This window comes from Eulemur rufifrons, chromosome 2 (assembly GCF_041146395.1).
Source record: "Eulemur rufifrons isolate Redbay chromosome 2, OSU_ERuf_1, whole genome shotgun sequence".
Taxonomy (NCBI): domain Eukaryota; kingdom Metazoa; phylum Chordata; class Mammalia; order Primates; family Lemuridae; genus Eulemur; species Eulemur rufifrons.
Genome location: NC_090984.1, coordinates 127569054 through 127592502, shown reverse-complemented (window position 1 = coordinate 127592502; position 23449 = coordinate 127569054). Strand labels below are relative to the sequence as shown.

General features: G+C 49.8%; 1 protein-coding gene across 1 annotated transcript; it reads left to right on the top strand.

Annotated features, from left to right (window-relative positions):
- The first annotated feature begins 2116 nt into the window (after positions 1-2116).
- On the top strand, positions 2117-10791 carry LOC138398952 (uncharacterized). Its single transcript, XM_069493401.1, has 5 exons — positions 2117-2162; positions 2266-2573; positions 4938-5119; positions 10269-10393; positions 10475-10791. The coding sequence occupies exons 1-5, from the start codon at positions 2117-2119 to the stop codon at positions 10789-10791; spliced, it is 978 nt and encodes a 325-aa protein (XP_069349502.1).
- Positions 10792-23449: the final 12658 nt, after the last annotated feature.

Below are 23449 nucleotides of genomic sequence, written 5' to 3'. Positions count from 1 at the left end.
ACGCTATCAGGAGAGCAAACTTACAGCCTACAGAATGGGAGGAAAGATTCGCACGCCACACATTTTATATTCTTTAAGCCTTTTCTTCCGTGTCTATACGCAGATCATATGCAAACTGGTCCTTGCTGTGAAAATGTACAGACCTCTCTAGAAGCTCCATGTGATCTCTCACGGCTTCTGGGCACCTTCAATGTTCAGTGACAGAAAGGATGCTGTGAATATTTCAGTTCTTTTTCTTTTCTTTTTTTTTTTTTTTTATATTTCAGGATACTATGATGGTAGAAATGTTTTGGCTACATTTTATGTCTTTGCCTCACCCAAGCGAGGATTAGAGTCATGGCCTTGCCATATACAACGCTCACCTTGTCCATGAGTTGTGAGTTTACCCCCTTCACCCCCTAATTGCTGGAAAATATTACTACCATGTGAGCACCATAGTGTTGATCAGTTAGTGCCAATTTCATGGCGAGTACATGTGGAGGCTGTTCCTCTGATCTTGTGATACCTCCCTGTGGATAATGGGCTCAAGCTGAATCCAGGAAAATAGAAGAGGTGCTAGGGTTCTTATAATTGAGTAATATTCCCCTGTATACTTATACCAAATTTGAACAATGCCCTCATGAATTGACGGACACTTGGGTTGTTTCCACATCCTTGCAGTACTGAATTCCGCTGCCATAAACATTCGGGTGCAGATGTCTTTATTATAGAATGTCTTTTGCTCTTTTGGGTAGATGCCTAATAGTGCTATTGGTGGATCTAATGGTATTTCCATTTTTAGCTCTTTGAGGTATCGGCAAATTCTTTTCCACAGAGGTTGCATCCATTTGCAGTCCCACCAGTGGTATAAAAGTTCTGCAAGTCCTGGTCTCTCTGCAGATTTCAGGTTTGTTCTTAGTCGTATAACTTCCATTACCTGAAATATTAAACAAAATGTGCTAATGTGTGGCTCATGCAGGTGTGTTGATGTGAATGATGATGATGTTGCTGTTACTGTTGTTGATGTAAAAAGAAGAAGAGCTGTTTTCTCAGCTGCCTCCTTCTCCCAGGTGAAGAGAAGCTTTATCCATAATAGCAAGGAATTGGAAAGAATGCCAACATTAACGAGTAGCTTAAAAACCAAGTCTTTTTTGCAAATGATGTGTTAGGACACTACATCATTGACAGCAATGACTGTGTCATGCTCACTGCAGCGTGGCCGCGTCCACAGTGTGTGCTGTGAGTAAAATAGGCAAAAAGCACCTGCTACGTGATTGCACTGTTACAAATTCTAGAGAGTGAAAACTGAAGTAACATAAACTATGTTAGCAGGTGCCTGGCTAAAGGGAGGGAGAGGGAAGGAGAAAGAAGGAGGAATTTTAGAAGGAGAAGTTTCAACATTGAGGGAAATCAATTTCCTCCATATCGCAGACCGGAGACGGTGTGTCAGCATCTTTCACTTGTTCACTTCAGCTGTGTTAAGACCACTGCATATCAACTATTCCTCATTAAAGTTAATATGAACAATTAATAGATGATTTGGTCGAGAAGGAGCAATGGACAAATAGATAATAAGGGAAATTTTAGGTTCAGTTATCTGCATTAATCCTGTGTGCCAGGCTTTCTATATGTTTTTCAGGAAAAAAAAAGCAGAGAGGCAAGAAACTAGCTTTATCTTGTTATGATAGAATTGGGGTTCTAGAATCCCCCCTAGGCATGTCCAGGTTTGGCCGGCAGTGGGTTCAAAGGACGGGATCATGGCCCAGACACCGACATTCCCAGATATGTGTTTCTGGACATATCACACAACTTCCGTATGTGTCTAGGCTTACTTTTACATCTGTGAAATACATGGAAACTTCACACTTACAGCACATGGTTTCTATGTTTCTGGAACTTAAATAAATTAACACGAGCTATCAATCACAGTCCAGTCACCCAGTTTTGTTCTGGTCTTGCCCTCCCTCAGGTGTTCCACCCAAGGCTTGCTATATAGCAGGGGACATGCAAATAGGGCCCTCCCTCTGCTGATGAAAACCAGCCCAGCCCTCACCCTGCAGCTCTGGGTCAGGAGCCCCAGCCCCGGCATTCCCAGGTGTCCCCATTCAGTGATCAGGACTGAACACAGACACTCACCATGGAGTCTGGGCTGCGCTGGGTTTTCCTTGTGGCTCTGTTACAAGGTAATTCATGGAGAACTGGAGATATTGGTGTGAGAGTGGATGTGAATGAGAGAAACAGGGGTGTGTGTGGCAGTTTCTGACCAGGCTGTGTCTGTGTTTGCAGGTGTCCAGTGTGAGGTGCAGCTGGTGGAGTCTGGGGGAGGCTTGGTCCAGCCTGGGGGGTCCCTGAGACTCTCCTGTGCAGCCTCCGGATTCACCTTCAGCAGCTACTACATGAGCTGGGTCCGCCAGGCTCCAGGGAAGGGGCTGGAGTGGGTCTCAAGGATTAGTAGTAATGGTGGTAGCACATACTACGCAGACGCCGTGAAGGGCCGATTCACCATCTCCAGAGACAACAGCAAGAACACGCTGTCTCTGCAAATGAACAGTCTGAGAGCCGAGGACACGGCCCTGTACTACTGTGCCAGTGACACAGTGAGGGGACATCAGTGTGAGCCCAGACACAAACCTCCTGCGGGGGCAGCGCGGGGCCACCAGGGGGCGCCCAAGACACAGGAGCAGAGTCAGCCCAGGGCAGGTGCAGGTGGAGGGTAAGGGCTGGTTTCCTCTCAGGGTCGTGGCTTCCTCTCCAGAAAACGGTTTCCTCTGGGGAACTTCTCTGAATTCACGATTCTGTGTTTCTCTCTGCCGTCTCTGAGTTAGATATGTTTGTGGTAAGGAGAGAAAATATTGTCACCTGCACAAAAGGCAGAGAGTGTGTTCCAGTCACTTTCTCCTGTCCCCAAATTGGCATTAATTATCAACACTTCTGAAGAAATCCAAAAATACATAAAATATTTTGTCTTGGCAACACAATGCAGCACAGCACACAGAGCTCAACGTTCCTTCTAGCCGGCAAGCAGCATAAAGTGCCTATTGGACGTCAGGGGCAGACGGAGTCAGCGTCCTAAGCAAGAGAAGGAAGACCTAGCTCCTTGGTCGCATGTCATGAGTGGAAGGTTGGCACTCTCCAAGATCATCAGCTTATCCTGAAGGTCGTGGTTCCACTGTGGCCTTCAAAATACCAGAAGCTTCACAGGTTTTATAAAAATGCTCACTTTGGCGTCCTCCACTGCAGTGGCCAGCAAGTGCTCGGAGCTCTGAATTGATGCTGTTAACTTTCTTCGAATTATATTTCTATAAACATGTTATTAATATATGTTCTAAATTGTAAAATATGGATATATCTTCATATATATAATCAGTAATAATTATGGTTATCAGTACATAGTTGTATGCCATAAAGTAACCAACTTTGTCAACTGTCTCTCTGCCCGTGGCTATTCTAAGAGTTTTGTCATCCATAGACAATCCGTGGCCCTGATGGGCAAATTTCATTTACCTTCCCCACCATGAGCCCGCACTGGGACCCAAATGAGGAACGCGGTAAGGAGGCTCTCGATCGGTATCACAGACTCTGCTACGAGGCATACGGACAGCGGCTAAAAGGCCAACTAATCTGTCCAAGGTAAGTTAGACCACAGGGGCCTAACGAGCCCCAAGCGGTGTTCCTGGAATGCCTTTTTGAAGCTTACCGCCTGTATACTTCCATAGACCCAGAGGCACCAGAAAATGACGTGCCATTAATATTGCCTTTGCCACTCACTCGGCCCCAGAGAGTAGGAGAAAGCTGCAGAGATTACAAGGATTTAAAGAAAAATTGCTGTCTGAGTTAATAAAAATTGCTCAGAAGATTTATAACAACAGAAAACATCCTGGGACTGTGCAGTCTAAAAGGATGATCAAAATTCCTGTATCCGCTATAGTGAAACAAGAAAGATATAAAACTGAAAAAGGCAAGAGGCCCAAAAGAACAGAGGGGGATGCTAGGAGGAGGAAGACCAGCCTAAGCCATGACCAGTGTGCCTACTGCAAAAAGCATGGTCACTGGCAAAACGAATGTCGTCACTGAAAGCAGGAGGTGGCTAAGCCTGTGCTGGTCCTCATGGAGGACACAGACTGACGGGGCCGGGGCTCCATTCTGATAAGCCCCCAGGAGCCCAAGGTAACTCTGAATGTGGGGGACAAACCTATAGAGTTTCTGATAAACACCAGTTCCACCAAGGATCAAGCCCCTTATAAAAGGGCTACTGAGGACCTGCTAACAGAATTAACTCAGTTGGCCTACCGTGTTCTGGCTAAAAAGGCTCAGCTTTGTAGCCAGACAGCAACCTACCTAGGATACCAACTAAAGAAAGGCAAACAGACCCTCCCCACCTGTAGAATTAAAGCTGTACTGAAGATCCCACAGCCCCAAACTAAGAGACAGGTACGAGAGTTCCTGGGGGCAGTGGGGTACTGCAGACTCTGGGTCCCGAGTTTGCTGAGATAAGAAACCCCTGTATGCCAGCATAGGGGGAAAGAGGGACGCTCTGGTCTGGACTAAAAACGAGGCTAAAGCCTTCAAGAGCCTCAAACCGGCGCTTGTGAGTGCCGCTGCGCTGGCCTTGCCCGGTCTGACCGAGCCTTTCCAGTTATATGTTGCTGAAACCGAGGGATGGCTAAAGGGGTCCTAACTCAAAAACTAGGGCCCTGGAACAGACCGGGTGCATACCTGTCTAAAAGGCTGGAGCCTGTAGCATCTGGCTGGCCAGGATGCTTGTGGGCCATTGCTGCGACTGCTGTCTTGGCAAAGGAAGCCTCCAAGCTCATTTTGGGGCAAGACTCATATATAATTATGCCCCACACTCAGTGGAGGCTCTACTAAAAAGCCCCCTCGAGAGGTGGCTTTCAAACTCCCGCATAACCCAAGATCAGGTGCTGTTGCTAGATTCCCCCAGAATCCGGTTCCTAAAGACAGCCTCCCTCAGCCCTGCCACCCTGCTCCCGGAAGATGAGCCGTCGGAGCCACTCCATGACTGTCTCAAAACGCTCGAGTCTGTCACCAACCTGAGAGCTGGCCTCACTGACCGCCCGTGGCCGGACCCCAAAGAAGAATTATACACAGATGGGAGCAGCTACGTCTCAGAAGGAGCCAGGTGTGCAGGGGCGGCTGTCGTGACTGCAGGCCGGGTTACCTGGGCACAGGCTCTCGGACAGGGAACCCCAGCCCAGAAGGCTGAACTCATAGCCCTGACCCAGCCCCCAGGACGGGGCAGAGCCTTTGCAACGGCACAGGTACGTGGGACACTTCACCAAAAGTGCGGACTGACTCCCCGGTGGCGAGAGACGATGCTTTCAGTGACGTGACAGCAAGAAAAGTCACACAAAAACCAGTGGGGACTCTCCTAACTCTCCCTGTTCTGCCAGAACGGCTCCTGCCAAACTCCCCAAACTGCACCAAAGAGAAAGTTAAATTAAGAAAAGCCCTGAAGACTAAAACTGATTGAGCAGGTTGGAAAATCCTCCCGGACAGTAGAGTCTTAGTCCCTAAACCCCTAGGATGAGACCTAATCAAGGAAATACATCAGAACGCCCGCCTTGGCAGCACCAAGTTGACCGAACTTCTCCAGAGGGACTATTGCACTCCCCGGCTACCTCAGATGGCCCAGCAGGTGACAACGAGATGTCTCATCTGGGCACAAGTCAATTCAGATAAAAGGACTAATTCCCACCCCCCCTTTGGGACCAGGTTAAGGTGACAACCCCGGGGGAACAGTGAAAAGTGGACTTTACAAAAGTGAAACTAGACAAATACAGATATCACTACCTGCTTATATTTATTCTTTCTCTAGATGGGTGAAAACTTTTCCTATGAGGTCAGAGACAACACAGGTAGTTTCAAAAAAGTTAGTGACTGAAATTGTTCCCCGATTTGGCCCCCCACTTGCACTGGGGTCCAACCATGGCCCGGCGTTCATTGCCCAAACGACTCAATTATTAAATTGCACTGTGCTTATAGGCCTCAGAGTTCAGGACGGATAAAAAGGATAAATAAAACTTTAAAAAACATTAAACAAATTAAAGCTGGAGCCTGGCGCAGACTGAGTAAGCCTCCTCCCCTTTGCCCTACTAAAAACCAGATACACTCCGTATGTTAAAAGCACAACCCTATGTAAAATCACGTTCAGCCGACTAACCCCACTCCCGAGAAAGCTCTATTTCAGGTACAGGCTGGAGACCTTGTCTGGATAAGAAAACTTCTGCCTGCGAGGTTAGAGGCCGGGTGGACTGGACCCCTGCCAGTGACCCTCACAACACCAACAGCCGTGAGGGTTGCCAGAAAGCGCCACTGGATCCATCACATGTGGATCAAAAGGCGACCCCAGATCAACTCCCTGAGAAATGGATGCCCGGCCCACCGAGGACCCACTAAAGATAAGACTTTCCAGAGTCTCCTCTGGTTCCTCCCAGTTATCTGTTTTAATCCAGCAGACGACACCCCCCCCCATCAGCCTATAAACTACACTTAGGTGCTTACAAAGACAATAAATGACACTGTCATAATTAGACAGACCCGGAGAGCCTCAGCAAAGGCTGGGCTAGAGCCTGTCCAAGCTCCCGCCCCTCTGCTGCCTCTGAAGACATGTCTCTGAGTGGCCCCCTCCCCCTCTTCCTGGGCTGGGAGACAAGACTGCCCTTTAAACTCAAAATTCCACTCTGTACTTAAAAGATAAATCCTTAGACATAAGCTAAACACCTTATTTACTTAAAACATTTATATGAAGGACAGGGTGATACAGATAGCCAAAAAAATGTAAAAATAGATGGTTTGCAAGATAATTTTTGACACTATGTATTGATGTATATTACAGTACTATAAACATCAAAAAAGAGGGGGATAAGTTTAAAAGCACTTGTCATCTCTAGCATTCCTAATCCCCGTGGACGACAACACTTTTGTCAACCATAACAAAACCAGTTATTCCCATTCTGCTGACACTGCTCCTTGGCCCCTGGCTCATAAACAGCCTCATTTCTTATGTTAAACAAAGAGTTCAAGCTGTCAAACATATGGTCCTCCAAACCCACTATCAACGTGTCTCTGATGTTAATACCAAAGAATCAATGATTTGATTCCTCCTCAAAACCAGTGGGGAATGTTACAGTCTGAGTTTCGCACCGAAAAGTCACTAATCTGCCATTCTGCTTCTGTAAACCTGCTTGCTCCTGCTTACTGAAGACAGTACACTCAACACAGAAATCCCTAAGTGACTATAACACCCATGTTCTGCGTAAAATGATTCCAGCCCCACGTTTTGCATGAAGCGATTACAACACTCATGTTTTGCATGAACAAAATATGGCCCAGATCCTGTCACACCAAAGATAAGAAAATGATGTAATGCTCACTCAAGGCTTTTTGTACACGTGCTTGCTCAATCTTAGTAATTTTCCACCCACAAACTTACAATATAAAAACTTTCGGTTTCAAAGGCTGCCTGCTGCTCTCTGTGCCGCCTTTGGTGGTGCAGAGAGTAGTCCCTGGCCAGCTAATAGAGACTCCTGATTTGGCTCAATTCGGTCTTTAGGTGGTCATTTCTCAAGTCTCAGACCATAACAAGTCTATCTGAGCAGGAGAACGTAGGGAGCCCAGACACAGTGGGACAAAACCGAGGTCACTAGAGGAACTTGGACCCTCTGGCAGCTACATGCTCAGCGCCCCTCTCTCATCAACCTCAGACTCATTTCTTTCTCATCCTTTGTGGTATTTGCAAAGTTTCTCTTCCCCCCATGGAAATATTCAGCATTTCCTTGGGAATCCCTTGGGCTCATCCAGGATACAGAACCAGGGAGACCCAGGTCTCTCCTGCAGCGCCCTGGGCTTGGGCAGGTGCAGGGGTGACTAGGAAGTGCCTCGGCCCCTGTGTCAGATGCAGGGCCTGGGGCCCAGGAGGAGGGCAGGAAGGGGAGATGAACAGCGGGCTGGGCACACGAGGATGGTCAATGCCACCTTCCTTGCTGGTGAGGAGGGAGCCCCGGGGAAGCCTGGCCTCCCTCACAGGGCAGGAGCCACACTCACCCGGCTGCTGCCCACCCAGGAGCTGACCCGGCTCAGCAGCACCACCTGAGCTGGCCGACAGCTCCTGCTCTGAATTATCAGGGCCTCACTTCCCTCAGTTGTGGGTTCCCAGGGGCCCCCAGCCCCGGCTCACACCCCTGCTGGTCTCCACAGTGTCCTGGGCAGCAGTGAACTGGGGACACCCAGCGTCCCTGCACCTTCATGGCCTCTGTGGTTGGCACAAGGGAGTCCCTGGGCACAGCCTGTGTTTGGGGCCAGACACAGCCCCCTGCTCTGGGCAGGAGGCACCGGGAAGTCACATTGCAAAGGGCCCTGCTATGGCATGGAGGACCAAGGTCCATGGTACAATCACCCGCGTCCTCCCCAGGCCACGTGCAGCCCCTGCTCACCCCAGCGGAGACACTGGGTCCACGTGCAGCGTCAACTGCAGCCGGGACCAGGAAGCAGATGTGTCTCCTCCACTGTGGTTTTCAAGAGTGGCTCTTCTGCTCCTGGACTTGAGAAGTAAAAAGCAAAAGACAGTCACCCTGTGGATCCCCCCTGCCCAGATGGGACAGGGACATGGCCCACAATAGATGCCCCATGGGGGAAGCAGCAGGTGGTGGCCCATCCCAGGCCCTGGTCCTCAGGGACTCGGACCTTTCCAGCTCTCCCTCCAGAGTCCCCTCTTCCAAGATCAGTTCTTGCTTCCCCACCTGGGGAGATGCCCCATCCAGGTCCCCAGGGCCCTGCCCTCAGGCTCCTGGCTGTGCCCCTGAGAGGGGGCCTGCTGGGCTGCAGGGCCAGGGTGGCCCTCCCCACAGTCCGGGCAGCTCGGTGTTGGCTGCACTGACTGCACATGGCTCTGCTGGCTGTGGCCCTCCAGGGGCAACCCTGGCCCCACCCAGGGGCATCTGCAGGGTCCCTCTAGCCGGGAGAACAGGCAAACCCACAGCGTGGGCAGGTCCCTTTCTCCCGCTGTGAGGTGTTTGCTGTTGTCTGTCTGACAAGGGCACATACCCAGGCCCAGGGTCAGTGTGTGGGCTCGGCCCATGTGCCACATGCAGGGAAGAAGGGAAGTACCACTCCGGCTGCTGTGAACGCAGGCCACAGTGTGTGTGTGTGTGTGAGTGTGTGTGTGTGAGTGTGTGTGTGTGTGACTGTGAGTGTGTGTGTGAGTGTGTGTTGTGACTGTGTGTGTGAGTGTGTGTGTGTGAGTGTGTGTGTGTGTGTGTGTGAGTGTGTGTGTGTGAGTCTGTGTGTGCGTTTGTGCCCTGCAGGATCAGTAGTTGTGTGGCCGGCTCTGAGCCAGGCCCATGAGCTGTGGGTTAAAGTGACATTTAACCAGAAGAACTTCAAGGAGATATGAGGCTCCTGCCAAGCCCCGAGGGTTTCTGCACCACTGTGGGTGTGGCCGGGCCAGGGCCTGTGGAGCTCCAGGGAAGGGGCTCCCCGAGGCTCTCACAGAATCTTTGCTTGGGGCCTCCCTGCAGAGCTCCCTGGGTTTAGAAAGGCCAGTTCACCGTTTCCAGTCAAAAGCACATGCTGTCAGTGAAGGAGCATGGGACCCGGGGCACAGCCAGGTCACCCTGGGCTGGGACACTGGGAGGAAGATGCTCTGGGAGCCCAGAGGGAACCTCCGCTGCTGGAGGCGCTGGGCTGCAGGGGGCGCTCAGGAGCACCCAGCACAGGCTGCTGCCAGCAGCAGGCGCACAGGAGGCAGGGAGGGGTTCCTCCTGGGGACTGGCTCTTCCTTTTTTAAAAAACCGAAAATAAGAATTTTATATGATGTATTATTCCTCCTCAGCTGTGTTTAAGTAACACAATATTTTAATGAAAGCCACATTTACAAAGGGTCTCTAGCCCTCCTGCATGTGCTAAGAGTAAGCAGCTGGGGGCAAGGGAAGATTTTTATATACAAATGGGCAGAAAATTTCAGGGAACTCACAGATCTTAAGGACAAGACCTTTGGGTATAAAATGGCACAGATGGTCCCAGGGCTCTCCGTGCATTTCCCATGTGGGTTCACAGTGAAGAACATGTGTTTGGCGGCTTGTCCCTCAGTGGGAGGACCTCTGTGCACTGGAGTCAAGGGGGTTGCAGGGACACCTGTCCTCAGTATCGCCCTGTTGCATGTCCCCCGCATCATCTCAGTTCTCTTTCTCACACTGGGGCAGGTCTAGGGCTATGAAACGTCCTGCCTCATGAATATGCAAATGGCCTGAGGTCTGCTGGGGTACATACAGCTATGCCTGCGCCCCGAGAGCGTCACCCCACCACCACGTCCCTGCTCTGGAGAAGACCCTGGCAGCTCAGCTCCTCACCATGGACTGGACCTGGAGGATCCTCTTCCTGGTGGCTGCAGCGACAGGTGAGGGCTCCCCAGTCCCAGGGTGAGGAGGGGCCCGGACCCAGCCAGGGGGTCTCACCCAGTCCTGTCTCCTCTGCACAGGCGCCCACTCCCAGGTCCAGCTGGTGCAATCGGGGGCTGAGGTGAGGCCACCTGGGGCCTCCGTGAAGGTGTCCTGCAAGGCTTCCGGATACACCTTCACCAGCTACTACATGGAATGGGTGAGACAGGCCCCTGGACAAGGGCTGGTGTGGATGGGCCGGATCAACCCTAGCAATGGAGCAACAAACTACGCACAGAAGTTCCAGGGCAGAGTCACCATGACCAGGGACACGTCCACCAGCACAGCCTTCATGGAGCTGAGCAGTCTGCGACCCGAGGACACGGCCGTGTATTACTGTGCGAGAGACACAGTGTGACAACCCACATCCTGAGGGGTCAGAAACCCTGAGGGAGACGCAGCTGTGCTGGGGATGAGAAAGTGATGAGGGACATTAGGTTGAAATGTTTCCCAACATGGGTTAGTTAGTTGAGGAAAAGGAATATGTGACACGTGTATGCAGTCTAATTACATTGCAAAGATGTCATTCAGTTGTCACCGTATCAACAGAGCTTAGAGAATTATGGAAGACTCAAGCTAATAAAGCTAGTACAAGCATTTCCATTAAGTTATTAATGTGAACATGAGTTTTAACATCAGTTGGGTAAATAAATTGGAGTAAGAATTTTTTTTTTTTTTTTTTTTTTTTTAGGCAGAGTCTCACTTTGTTACCCAGGCTAGAGTGAGTGCCGTGGTGTCAGCCTAGCTCACGGAAACCTCAAACTCCTGGGCTTAAGCGATCCTTCCGCCTCAGCCTCCCGAGTGGCTGGGACTACAGGCATGCGCCACCATGCCCGGCTAATTTTTTCTATATATATTTTAGTTGGCCACCTAATTTCTTTCTATTTTTAGTAGAGACGGGATCTCGCTCTTGCTCAGGCTGATCTAGAACTCCTGACCTTGACCGATCCACCGGCCTTGGCCTCCCAGAGTGCTAGGATTACAGGCATGAGCCACCTCGCCCGGCCTGGAGTAAGAATTCTTAATCACAAGGTACATGCCTTTTAATATATAAGAAATGGCCAAAATGTCTTTCTTATTTCTTTTAAATGAAATTTATTTTACGGTGGTTTTAAGTTCACAGTACCATCGAGAGAAGGTCCAGAGAGTTCCCATTTACTCCCGGCTTGCGCAAGCGCGAACTTCCTCGGTGTGGACACACTGTGACAGGTTCATAAATAGGTTGCAATGGACGAACCTACCTTTAGACGTCATCATTACCCAAAATCCACAGCTTGAGTTTGGTGTCGCCGTTGGTGCCGTCCCTTCTGTGGGTTCTGGCCAATTGATACAGACATGCATCTATTATTCTGGTGCCATAACTTGCCGACTCATTTGTGGAATTCCAAGGAAGGCAAACGATGGTGCCTGGGAAAAGAGGCCGATCTAGAGAGGGTGGAAGCGGACAGTGGGTCAGGAACCGAGCCTGCCCTCGGGAAGGCCCGCAGTGGGTCCCGCGAGCTGTGCTGGCCTTTGCCCTCCTCAGAGGTGAAGGCGCCTCTCGTGTCCTCTGCGGAGCAGGGAGAACCTCCGAGGCATCCCCGCCCACCTGTGTTGCTGTCCCCTCAGGGGTGGCCTTCGTGACTGCCTGCCCCATCCTAGCGCCCGCTGAGGAGGGCAGGGCACGGACTCTCTCCCCCAACACAGTGGCATCAGGGCATTGGTGGCAGGAGGGTATTGCGATTAGGAATTACGAGACAGTGAGGGACAACAATTCAGTTGGCTGTTCTCAGGTGTCGAGAACATTCAGGTGTAGGTTTGAGACCTTCCTTTGCTTTTGGCTTTAAGTAGTTTAGGGAAGTTGGGTAGTGGATCCCTTTCATCTATTAGAGTGTATTGGAACTTCAATAACTTTTGTGCAAACTTTTATATCATGTCTATGGAAATTTTAGCCTGCTCAACATAAAATAAGATATAAAGGTATTTTCTGGGTTTATCATCCAATATAATAGAATAGTCAACGGTATAAACCAGAGAGATACGTTTGATTAAGGTTACAGAAGTATCTGCTGTGCATGGGACATTATAATCACTTTGGTAAAGTCTCTTTAACTTGAAAGTGCCTTATTTAAAAGTAGCAAGGAACGTTATTCGGCTGAGGCTCATGTATTACAAGGAATAGCTGAGAGTTTGGGAAAATCTGTGTCACTCTTGACACCCAATACCTTGGAGCCCCGGTGAGCAGGGTTTTGCCGACAGAGCGGCAAGGCGTCCCCCGAGTACTGACGGGTGTCGGCCTTGTCACCGTCCACGCACCCTGAACACTTCCGGGTAGGGAGGGGATCAGGCACTTCTTCTCTTCAGAGCCTTCTCGCTGATGGGACACAAAGGGGCCTACTGCTGGCAATGTTCTTGGTCACTGCTGTGCCATCTTTTGTTCCCCTGTCTCTTCTGCTCACGGCATCCGCGGCTGCTTCCAGGACAGGCCCTGGAGAGGGGGCCGCCCGGCTCTGCGGTCTGCGGGCCACCGACTCCACATCCTGCATCATTTTTCTTTGACAGCATTTCATCATGTCCGGTGGCTGTTTTAGAACAGGCAGAGGGGCGACTTCACATTCTATTTCTGTTGTCAATACAGGTCTGAAATTTCCCATTTAACGTCACTGGTGAAATGCAATAAAATCGGGAAAGTTGTTACATCAGAAACTTTGTAAACTCCTGAGTTGTGTCAGGAGTTGATCCCTGCCCCGTCCCCCGATCTTCTGCAGGCTGCGTGGTGACCGCTTCTAGTCTGGTCTTGTGTTCCTCTTCAGCCGCAGACCCTGCCTTAGCACACTCCGTTCCGAATCCCTGGGAATCGGCTCCACTATTCCAAGGAAATGCCCATAACTTGACTCACATCATATTCTTCCAGTGTTTTCTGCCACTTGTTTCCATGTGGGCAGATTCTCCGAGCCCTGTTCTGGGCAGAGCTGCACAGGTGAGATCCTGCCCTTTCGGGGACACAACATCCAGCTTCTCCAAGTGACGTCCTCCCTGGTGCCCTCTGAGGGATGGAATCCCTTCGCAGGGCTAGGCCTGGCCACAGACCTCAGGGAAGGCCTGTGGCGTGTCCAGGACACGCTGAGTGTGGAAGAAGAAAAAGGCCTGGGGAAACTCCTGGGGACGTTGTGGGGAGGGACCCGGCTGTGTCTGGATCTACATAAGAGAAGGAGGGTTCAGGTATGGGCTGGAAGCAGATGCCATTCAGCCCAGCTGGCCTGTCCCCACGCAACATCCTCTGCAGTCACCTCCTTTTGGATGGAGGGAAGGGCAGGTCAGGCTCTCACATAACAGCGGTAACGTAACAATCTCTCAGGGGACACGGGAACCGCAGTACATGGGAGGTTCAGGGAAAGAAAGCAGGAAGGACCCAAACAAGCCAGATCTCAGTCCCTTCCCTGCGTGAGTACGAGGCTTCCCCATGGGAAGATTTCTCCTCAGTCTCCAGGACAGAATAGATCTGCTAATGGGCTGTGTAAGGTCACGACGCCCTCCTTAGACAGGCCGGGGTGTCTGGGGACGGCGGCGCTGTGGTCTGGAGGAAAACGAGATTGCTGTGTCCTCTCCTTGGCCTGCTGCCAGCTGCACAAGGCGTCTCAGAGGTCAGACGTGCACCAGGTGCGATGGCCACTGCTGCACGTGGCTGGCGGGGACCGAGGCTCCGTGTCCTAAGGTGTCGCTTCCAAGGTGCAGCTGCAGGAGTCGGGCTCAGGGCTGGTGAAGCCATCTCAGACACTCTCCCTGGCCTGGGACATCTCTGGACTGTTCATCACACGCTGTGGTTACTGCTAGAGCTGCTTCTGCCAGCCCTGGGGCAAGGCATGGGACTGCGTCAGGGACATATGCTACGTAGGGAGCACAAATTACAATGTGTCCCTCCAGAGCTGAGTTGCCACGTCCTGATCAATGTCCAAGAATCAGTTGTCCCTGCAGCTGAGCTCTGTGCCCACGAAGGACAGGGCCGGAGTCACTGTGGGACACACAGTGAGGGGACATCAGTGTGAGCCCAGATACAGACCTCCCTGCAGGGGCGCTCGTGGCCACCAGGGGGCGCCCGGGAACAACCTGAGCACAGAGCTGGACCTGGGCAGGTGTGGGTGGAGGGGAAGGGCTGCTTTCCTGTCGGGGGGGTCGTGGCTTCCTCTCCATATAACCATCTCCTCTGGGGGACTTGTCTGAGTTCCCGACCCTGTGCTTCCCCCTGAAGTCTCAGATACATTTGTGGTAACGACAGAAAATATTCTCACCTGCTCAAAAGGCAGACAGTGGCTTCCAGGCACTTTCTCCTGTCCCCAAATGTACATTGACTATCAACACTTTGGAATAAGTTGTAAATGGATAAAAGACTTTCTCTTGGACAACACAATGCAGCACAGCACGCAGAAGCTGGCAAGCAGGACACAGAGCCCGCGGGACATCAGGGGCAGATGGCTCCTCCCCCAGCTGGAGACCCCAGAGGGGCTCATTTCCCAGCTCAGGAGCAGGTGCGGAGAGAAACTGAGGTTTCCTTTCAGACCCTGGGGTTTCCTGTCTCTGCCTGTCACTCTTCTTCCCCAGGAGTCCAGGGTTTTCTCCTTGTAATGCCCTGGTCTCGTTCATCTGAAATGGGATGACTCAGGACCTGAATTCAATGCAAATTTAAGCCTTAATTTTTTTCACTTTTCTGCTCTCCATAAACTTTCAGTACAATATTTCGAGTATGCAATCAGCCACCCGCAATCCACACCCTTGTGTCATGAAAGGGTTTTGTGTTTCCTACGCTGTGTTGGTCATTGAGGAGCAAACGCTTCTCTGCAGAGATGATTCTGTATGTGCTGGGGATTTGTTCAGCCCCTGGAAAATTTAAACTGCAATCCCTTTAGCAAGTCCAGCTTCCCGCGATCCAGTGCCTATGTCCAGTGTAGTCTTGTCCCAGCCCACATGCCGCCTGCTGGGCTGTGCCTAATAAGCTAATGCTCTGGTCCTGTTTCTCCCTGCAAGTCCTGGTCTCTCCGCAGATTTCAGGTTTGTTCTTGGTGAAATAACTTCTGCTATTTGAAATATTAAATAAAATTTGCTAATCCGCAGCTTCCGCAGTCATGCTTTATAGATGACGATGATGTTGCTATTGTTGTGGCTGATGTAAGAAGAAGAGCTTTTTCTCAGCTGTCTACTTCTCCCAGGTGAAGGTAAGCTTTATCTTTAATGTCAAGAAATGGGAAACAATCAAACTATTAACCAGTAGTTTAATAAATAAGCATTTTGTGCAAATGATGCATCAGGACACTACATCATTGACAGCAATGGCTGTGTCATGCTCACTGCAGCGTGACCGTGTCCACAGTGTGTGCTGTGAGCAAAATAGGCAAAAAGCACCTGCTACGTGATTCCACTGTTACAAACTCTAGAGAGTGAAAACTGAAGTAACATAAACTATGTTAGCAGGTGCCTGGGTAAAGGGAGGGAGAGGGAAGGAGAAAGAAGGAGGAATTTTAGAAGGAGAAGTGTCAACATTGAGGGAAATCGATTTCCTCCATATCGCAGACAGGGGACGGTGTGTCAGCATCTTTCACTTGTTCACTTCAACTGTGTTAAGGCCACTGAGTACCAACTATGCCTCATTAAAGTTAATATGAACAATTAATAGATGATTTGGTAGAGAAGGAGCGATGGACAAATAGATAATAAGGGAGATTTTAGGTTCAGTTATCTGCATTAATCCTGTGTGCCAGGCTTTCTATATGATTTTCAGGAAAAAAAAAGCAGAGAGTCAAGAAACTGGCTTTATCTTGTTATTATAGAACTGGGTTCTAGAATCCACCCTAGGCATGTCGAGGTATGGTCTGCTGTGGGTTCCAAGGACAGGATCATGGCCCAGACACTGACATTCCCAGATATGTGTCTCTGGATATATCATACAACTTCCATATGTGTCTAGGCTTACGTTTACGTCTGTAAAATACATGGAAACTTCACACCTACAGCACATGGTTTCTATGTGTCTGTAAATTAAATAAGTGAACACGAGCTATCAATCACTGTACAGTCACCGAATTATTTTCTGGTCCTGCCCTCCCTCAGGTGTCCCACACCAGGGCTTGCTATATAGCAGGGGACATGCAAATAGGGCCCTCCCTCTGCTGATGAAAACCAGCCCAGCCCTCACCCTGCAGCTCTGGGACAGGAGCCCCAGCCCCGCCATTCCCAGGTGTCCCCATTCAGTGATCAGGACTGAACACAGACACTCACCATGGAGTCTGGGCTGCGCTGGGTTTTCCTTGTGGCTCTGTTACAAGGTAATTCATGGAGACCTAGAGATATTGGGTGAGGGAGGGGATGTGAGTGAGAGAAACAGGGGTGTGTGTGGCAGTTTCTGACCAGGCTGTGTCTGTGTTTGCAGGTGTCCAGTGTGAGGTGCAGCTGGTGGAGTCTGGGGGAGGCTTGGTCCAGCCTGGGGGGTCCCTGAGACTCTCCTGTGCAGCCTCCGGATTCACCTTCAGCAGCTACTACATGAACTGGGTCCGCCAGGCTCCAGGGAAGGGGCTGGAGTGGGTCTCATACATTAGTAGTGGTGGTGGTAGCACATACTACGCAGACGCCGTGAAGGGCCGATTCACCATCTCCAGAGACAACAGCAAGAGCATACTGTATCTGCAAATGAACAGTCTGAGAGCCGAGGACACGGCCCTGTACTACTGTGCAAGAGACACAGTGAGGGGACATCAGTGTGAGCCCAGACACAAACCTCCTGCAGGGCAGCTCGCGGCCGCCAAGCGGCGCCCAAGACACAGGGAGCAGAGTCAGCCCAGGGCAGGTGCAGGTGGAGGGTAAGGGCTGATTTCCTCTCAGGGTCATGGCTTCCTCTCTGTGTTCATCTCTGCAGTCTGTGACTTAGACATGTTTGTGGTAATGAGAGAAAATATTGTCACCTGCTCAAAAGGCAGAGGTTGGGTTCCAGTCACTTTCTCCTGTCCCCAAATGTACATTAATTATCAATACTTCTGAGTACGTCTGAAGGACACTAGGGGCAGATGGAGTCAGCATCCCAATCAAGAGCAGGAAGACCCCGTGGTGCTGAGTGTCCCCGCACCAGGCTCACAACATCGATTCTATCTGACAGAATTCAAGGGCAGTGGGACCCCACCAACATTTAGTGTAGATATTGACTCTTAAGGTGTTAGATGCCTACACACACAAGCATGTACGCACAGAACACATACACACACACACGCACACACTGAGTGAACACGGGAAGGTGAGTCTCTCCACTCCTGAGGTGTCTGCGGAGCAGGGAAGGCCTCTCAAGACAGTCCCAAGTGGCTTCGTAGGGCAGGAAGGGAGACTGGGTCAGGTTTTCACAACAGTTCTCTGGTGGGGCAGGGAGGGTCTGGTGGGGTCTGGGCCTCTGACGGCCATCTGGTGAGAAAGCGCCTGTGATTCCTTCCTAGGATTCCCATGAGTGGGGCAAACAGGGAAGATGAAGGATGGGCCTTCAGATGTCAGCAGACAGATGTCAGCTAGGAGACTCTGACTTCTTATTCCACTCAATAACTAAGAAATATTTTTTTTTTTTTTTTTTTTTTTTTTTGAGACAGAGTCTCACTCTGTTGCCCGGGCTAGAGTGAGTGCCGTGGCGTCAGCCTAGCTCACAGCAACCTCAAACTCCTGAGCTCAAGCGATCCTCCTGTCTCAGCCTCCCGAGTAGCTGGGACTACAGGCATGCACCACCATGCCCGGCTAATTTTTTCTATATATATTTTTAGCTGTCCATATAATTTCTTTCTATTTTTAGTAGAGGTGGGGTCTCGCTCTTGCTCAGGCTGGTCTCGAACTCCTGAGCTCAAACGATCCGCCCACCTCGGCCTCCCAGAGTGCTAGGATTACAGGCGTGAGCCACCGTGCCCGGCCAACTAAGAAATATTTTTAAAAATTTTTCTTGAAAAGCAGGCAAAGGTCAGTATGGGTGGAAAACAATGAGGTCAGCAGGAAAAAAGAAGACATTTCATTAGTATGAACAAATCATAGTATTAAGGAGGATGAGTAGGAGGAGGAGTTAGATCAGGTCTTGGTCCAACTTCATGGGGGGAAGCTTTTCACTGTCCAAGCTGATCAGCTTATCCTGAAGGCTGTGGGTCAGCTGTGGGCTTCAAAATACCAGAAGATTTGCAGGTTCTACAGGGATGCTCAGTTTGACATTCTCTACCACAGCAGCTGTCCAAGTGTCTAGAATTCTGAACTGATGCTGTCGTTGTGAAATATGAACCTGAGGGTTTCCTCCCTGGAATTGCACTGCTGTGTTTCCCTTAAAGTCCCTAATAATATCTGTTCCAGTATGGCTCAAGACCAGTATTTTCCTGATGTTTCTCCAACACACACTATGCTCTGGTTGAACATGATGAGAGACTGCTAAAAAGATGTAGTAAAAGGCAGCCTGAATCTGTGGTGATAGGAGTGTGTATAATGCAAGAATTGCTTTCAAAATTGTTTACGCTTGCATGCAATAGGGAAAATGCTAGTTGATGTAGTAAAATCTAAATGTTTGTGCAGTCCAGCTACCAAGTCATAGGGTAACAACTGATGTGTCCTTGAGGGACTGGACCACAATGCTGTAAGCAAGTGCTCATGGTAGAATGGCAAAGGAGTTCAAGAATTGCTTAAAACTGTGACATTTAAATTTCATAATGCTAATTAGATCAACATTTTCAGTAAATTTCCAAAGAGTGGACGGTGTGTTACGTGAGCAGTGGTGATGCCTCACAAGCTTAGACGGCATCGCAAACTAGGTTTCGGCTGCTTGTTCTGGGTAATGACCTCCTACAACACTTCTGTATTCCTCATGTTATTTTTTGGCATGATTCCTGTTTACTTTAGTTGGGTCTCTAGGATTTAGAAGTCTGTCTCAAAGTTCCCTACCTTTTGGTTAATTTTGATAGATTTTCCAGAACTTTTGAGAAACCCTTTTCTTTGCAAAATATCCCAAGTTCATGGACTACTCTAAAAACATACCAATTCAATCCCAGTTTTCTGCTAATTGACAAGCACTAAAAAAGGAAATGACTTCTCCCACATGGGCTGATTTTACCTCCAGTTGAGCACAACTTTGTAATGGAAACTTTTCTTCCGTAATATGAATCACTGCTTAATAACTTCTAGTTTTATTACTGAAATTTCATTGATCAACAAATAATATTGTCTCAGGGGTCTCAATGAGCATCTAATCCAAGGAATATACAGAACTTTTTGCTGATGCAGACAAAATAGCTCTGTGCCCACACTTAGCTTTCAGCCACGTGTCCTAGCACACAGTGAACCACACGCCACTGTTCACCTCAGCGGGGGCTCCTGACTAGGAAATCAGGTACTTTTGATTTTAATGCCTCTAGACCATCATATCTGCTATTTTAGCAAAAAGTAATGGCAACATGAAATAACTAAACAATAAGGAAAAGCATAACCTAATGAAACAAGAAGCCAGGATGTGAGTGGCTCCAGGCTTGCCAATTTCAAAAGTTCATCCACCCAAGGAGCTTCTTGTCTTGACATTTCACACTGATATGCAGAAAACATCTGCTTCATCCCCCAGTCCCCTCTTGTGTGGACGTGGTGAGAGTGTTTTCAGGGTCCCACAGATAGGACAAGGGTGGAAGAGGAGAAGACACCTTTGTGAAATTTCCCCTGAAGGATCAGCAAAGTCACAACAGAGACTCTCTCCTGCCTCTGTGACTAGAACTCTGTCACACGCCCACATGCACACGAGTTCCTGATGGGCATAGATGCTGCAATGATGAGGCTGACCATTTTATCACATAAAATTACTGGAAACTGACATAAATATTTTGTTTCCTTTTTTTGTGTTTTTCTTTGTTCTTTTCGAAAGAAGGTCATGTTATGCCACCTAGGCCACAGAACAGTGTCATCGTCATAGCTCACTGCAACCTCAAAGTAATGGGCACAAGTGATCCCACTGCCTCAGCCACCCAAGTATCTGGGACTAGAGGTTCTCCCACTGTGTCCGGGTGAGATAAATACATGTATAAAATATTATTTCACTGGGATGCCAGCCAGGCTGTCCTCAAACTCTCGTCCTCAAGGGACCCTCCTACTGTGGCCTCCCAAAGTGATGAGTTTAGAGACATGGGTCACGGCACATGATCAGCATAATCAATAACTAACTGTCCTTAACCTAAAGTTATTTACTTTTTGATCATTACCTGAACTTTCACTGAAACATTCCTACTGTGATTGAGTTTCATTTTCATTTCCAATGTTCAAAACTGGGGCTCCATGACAGTCTAATGCATAAAACATCTCCCCTCAGACACTCACATCTGCTCTGGACCCTGTCCTCCCTCAGCTGTCCCGCCGCATAGCTTGCTATATAGCAGGGGACATGCAAATAGGGCCCTCCCTCTGCTGATGAAAACCAGCCAAGCCCTCACCCTGCAGCTCTGGGACAGGAGCCCCAGCCCCGGCATTCCCAGGTGTCCCCAATCAGTGATCAGGACTGAACACAGACACTCACCATGGAGTCTGGGCTGACCTGGGTTTTCCTTGTTGCTCTGTTACAAGGTAATTCATGGAGAACTGGAGATATTGGGTGTGTGAGTGGATGTGAGTGAGAGAAACAGGGGTGTGTGTGGCAGTTTCTGACCAGGCTGTGTCTGTGTTTGCAGGTGTCCAGTGTGAGGTGCAGCTGGTGGAGTCTGGGGGAGGCTTGGTCCAGCCTGGGGGGTCCCTGAGACTCTCCTGTGCAGCCTCCGGATTCACCTTCAGCAACTATGGGATGAGCTGGGTCCGCCAGGCTCCAGGGAAGGGGCTGGAGTGGGTCTCAGCCATTAATGGTAATGGTGGTAGCACAAGCTACGCAGACACCGTGAAGGGCCGATTCACCATCTCCAGAGACAACAGCAAGAACACGCTGTCTCTGCAAATGAACAGTCTGAGGGCCGAGGACACGGCCCTGTACTACTGTACCAGTGACACAGTGAGGGGACATCAGTGTGAGCCCAGACACAAACCTCCTGCGGGGGCGCGCGGGGCCACTAGGGGGCGCGCGGGGCACAAGGAGCAGAGTCAGCCCAGGCAGGTGCAGATGGAGGTTAATGTCAGGAGCACAGGAGGTTAAAGTCAGCTTTCCAGCAAAAGTTTAAGTCTCCCTCTGCATCTTACAGTTTCCCTGAGAGCCTGTCCGTGTTCAGAATTCTGTGCCTACCAATGATGTCTTTAAACGTGAAGCGTTTCTTACATTAGGAGAAATCATTCTCATACGCCACCAAAATATTTACCATTCATGGAGGCCGGAAAATGCACAGGGGTCTGGGTGAGGCTGGGGAAACTGTCTGCCCAGGAGCAGTGTGACATCCAGGGACGGAGAAAGGGGGGACGTTAGTGGAACTTCCTAACGACACTGCAGTCCAAGCAAAGTGTAACAGAAGCATCGGTGCCTCTCTGAGCCTCAGTTTCTCTTAAAAGGACCACAGGGTCTCCCAGCCATGACTGTTATTTAGGGTCCTGCCAGGATGTGTCATCACCTGGACGCAGCCCCCACAGGACGTGGGTCTTTGCTCAAACCAGGGGGGGATGGCGGAGAGTGGCAGCAGGGTGCCTGGTCCTGGACCGCCCGTAGGTGGGGGTGGAAAGGTCAATCCTTGGGGCGCACACACTGCTCACAGATTTTCATAAAAGATAATACGGTTCTGCATGAGCCTCTCAGATGATCTATAAAAGCAAGCATGGAGTCCCAAAACAATTGTAATTTTGATATTTGCCACATGTTTCCTTAAATTTCTCCTGGCTCAGTGTGTCCATTCACACGAGGAATTGTTCTCTGCAGCGTGACCCACTGGTTCTCACAGCCAGTGGTTTCTGTCCATGTGCAGAGATCTCGAGTAATTTGGCCATTTGCAGACACGCGCCCTCCCCTCGCCCAGAGAGAGCAGAGATCTCTGTGACTGCCGAGTCTGAGCAGGAGCTGGCCGCGCAGGCCCAGAGTCTGCGGAGACCCCAGTACAGTTTGTGGAGTCAGACGCATCCCCGTGTGGGAGCGAGACAGCCCCACTCCAGGGGAAGGGGCTCAGGTCTGATTGTGGGGGTCAGAATTAGGATAACTGGATTTTATTCTGAATATTTCCCTCACGCATGATAGGGTGATAATTCAATCCTTCTCCCCCTGGCATTCCTTTTTCTTTCTTATATGCTCACATGCTTGGGGAGCATAAACTCTTGCCATATATTTGCACGAATCTAGCCTCAGAATCTACTGAATTATTCTAGGAAACTCAGAGACTGAATAGAACTGGATTTTTCATTCTTGCCAAAATGTGAGTGTCTGGAAATGTCGACGTGTTGCCCAGAACCCTGTGGGCACCAACAACTGCACTCCTCAGTGCCCATCCTTGGGCTGACACGAGGAACACGCCTGTGACCTGGGAAGACTGAGACAACCTTGAGCAACGTCAGAGCCATCATCTCTCATTTCTGTCGTACTCTGGTGGGATCAGTCGTTTTCTCTTTCCTTTCTGACATTATTTATTTGACTACTTTCTCCTTTCCTCCTAGTTAGTCTAGCTGATTGTTTGTCATTTTTCATGTTTCAAAAGGAGGAAAAATCAGTGACTTCTTGATATTTCTAGTGTTTTAGCTCTTATTTCATTTATTTCTCTCATTGGCCTTAAAGGCTCATGAATACATTAATGAGAACTAGATCGAGCTACTGCTTTTTTTATTCTTGAGACAGAGTCTTGCCGGGCTAGAGTGAGTGCCGTGGCATCAGCCTAGCTCACGGCAACCTTTTGTGCGCCACGTGACCAAGGCGGCATCTGTGTGGCCTGTGGACTGACATCGTACAATAGGGCCATCGTGGGTGGGTGCAGGTGATCCCAGCACATGACACACTGTTCCTGGCGGGATAACTAACCCAGTACGGGAGATAACAGACCGTTGGCCCTGTAAGGTAAGCTCCTTCCCTTGAAGAGCAAAGCGGACTCTCCGGGTGAAGAACTGATTCTCTATCCCCG

Coding starts and splice junctions, on each gene's coding strand:
- LOC138398952 (XM_069493401.1), top strand. CDS start 2,117: ATGGAGTCTGGGCTGCGCTGGGTTTTCCTTGTGGCTCTGTTACAAG. Junction 2,574..4,937: donor TGTACTACTGTGCCAGTGAC/ACAGTGAGGGGA, acceptor CGGTTCCTAAAG/ACAGCCTCCCTCAGCCCTGC. Junction 10,394..10,474: donor CCTGGTGGCTGCAGCGACAG/GTGAGGGCTCCC, acceptor TCCTCTGCACAG/GCGCCCACTCCCAGGTCCAG.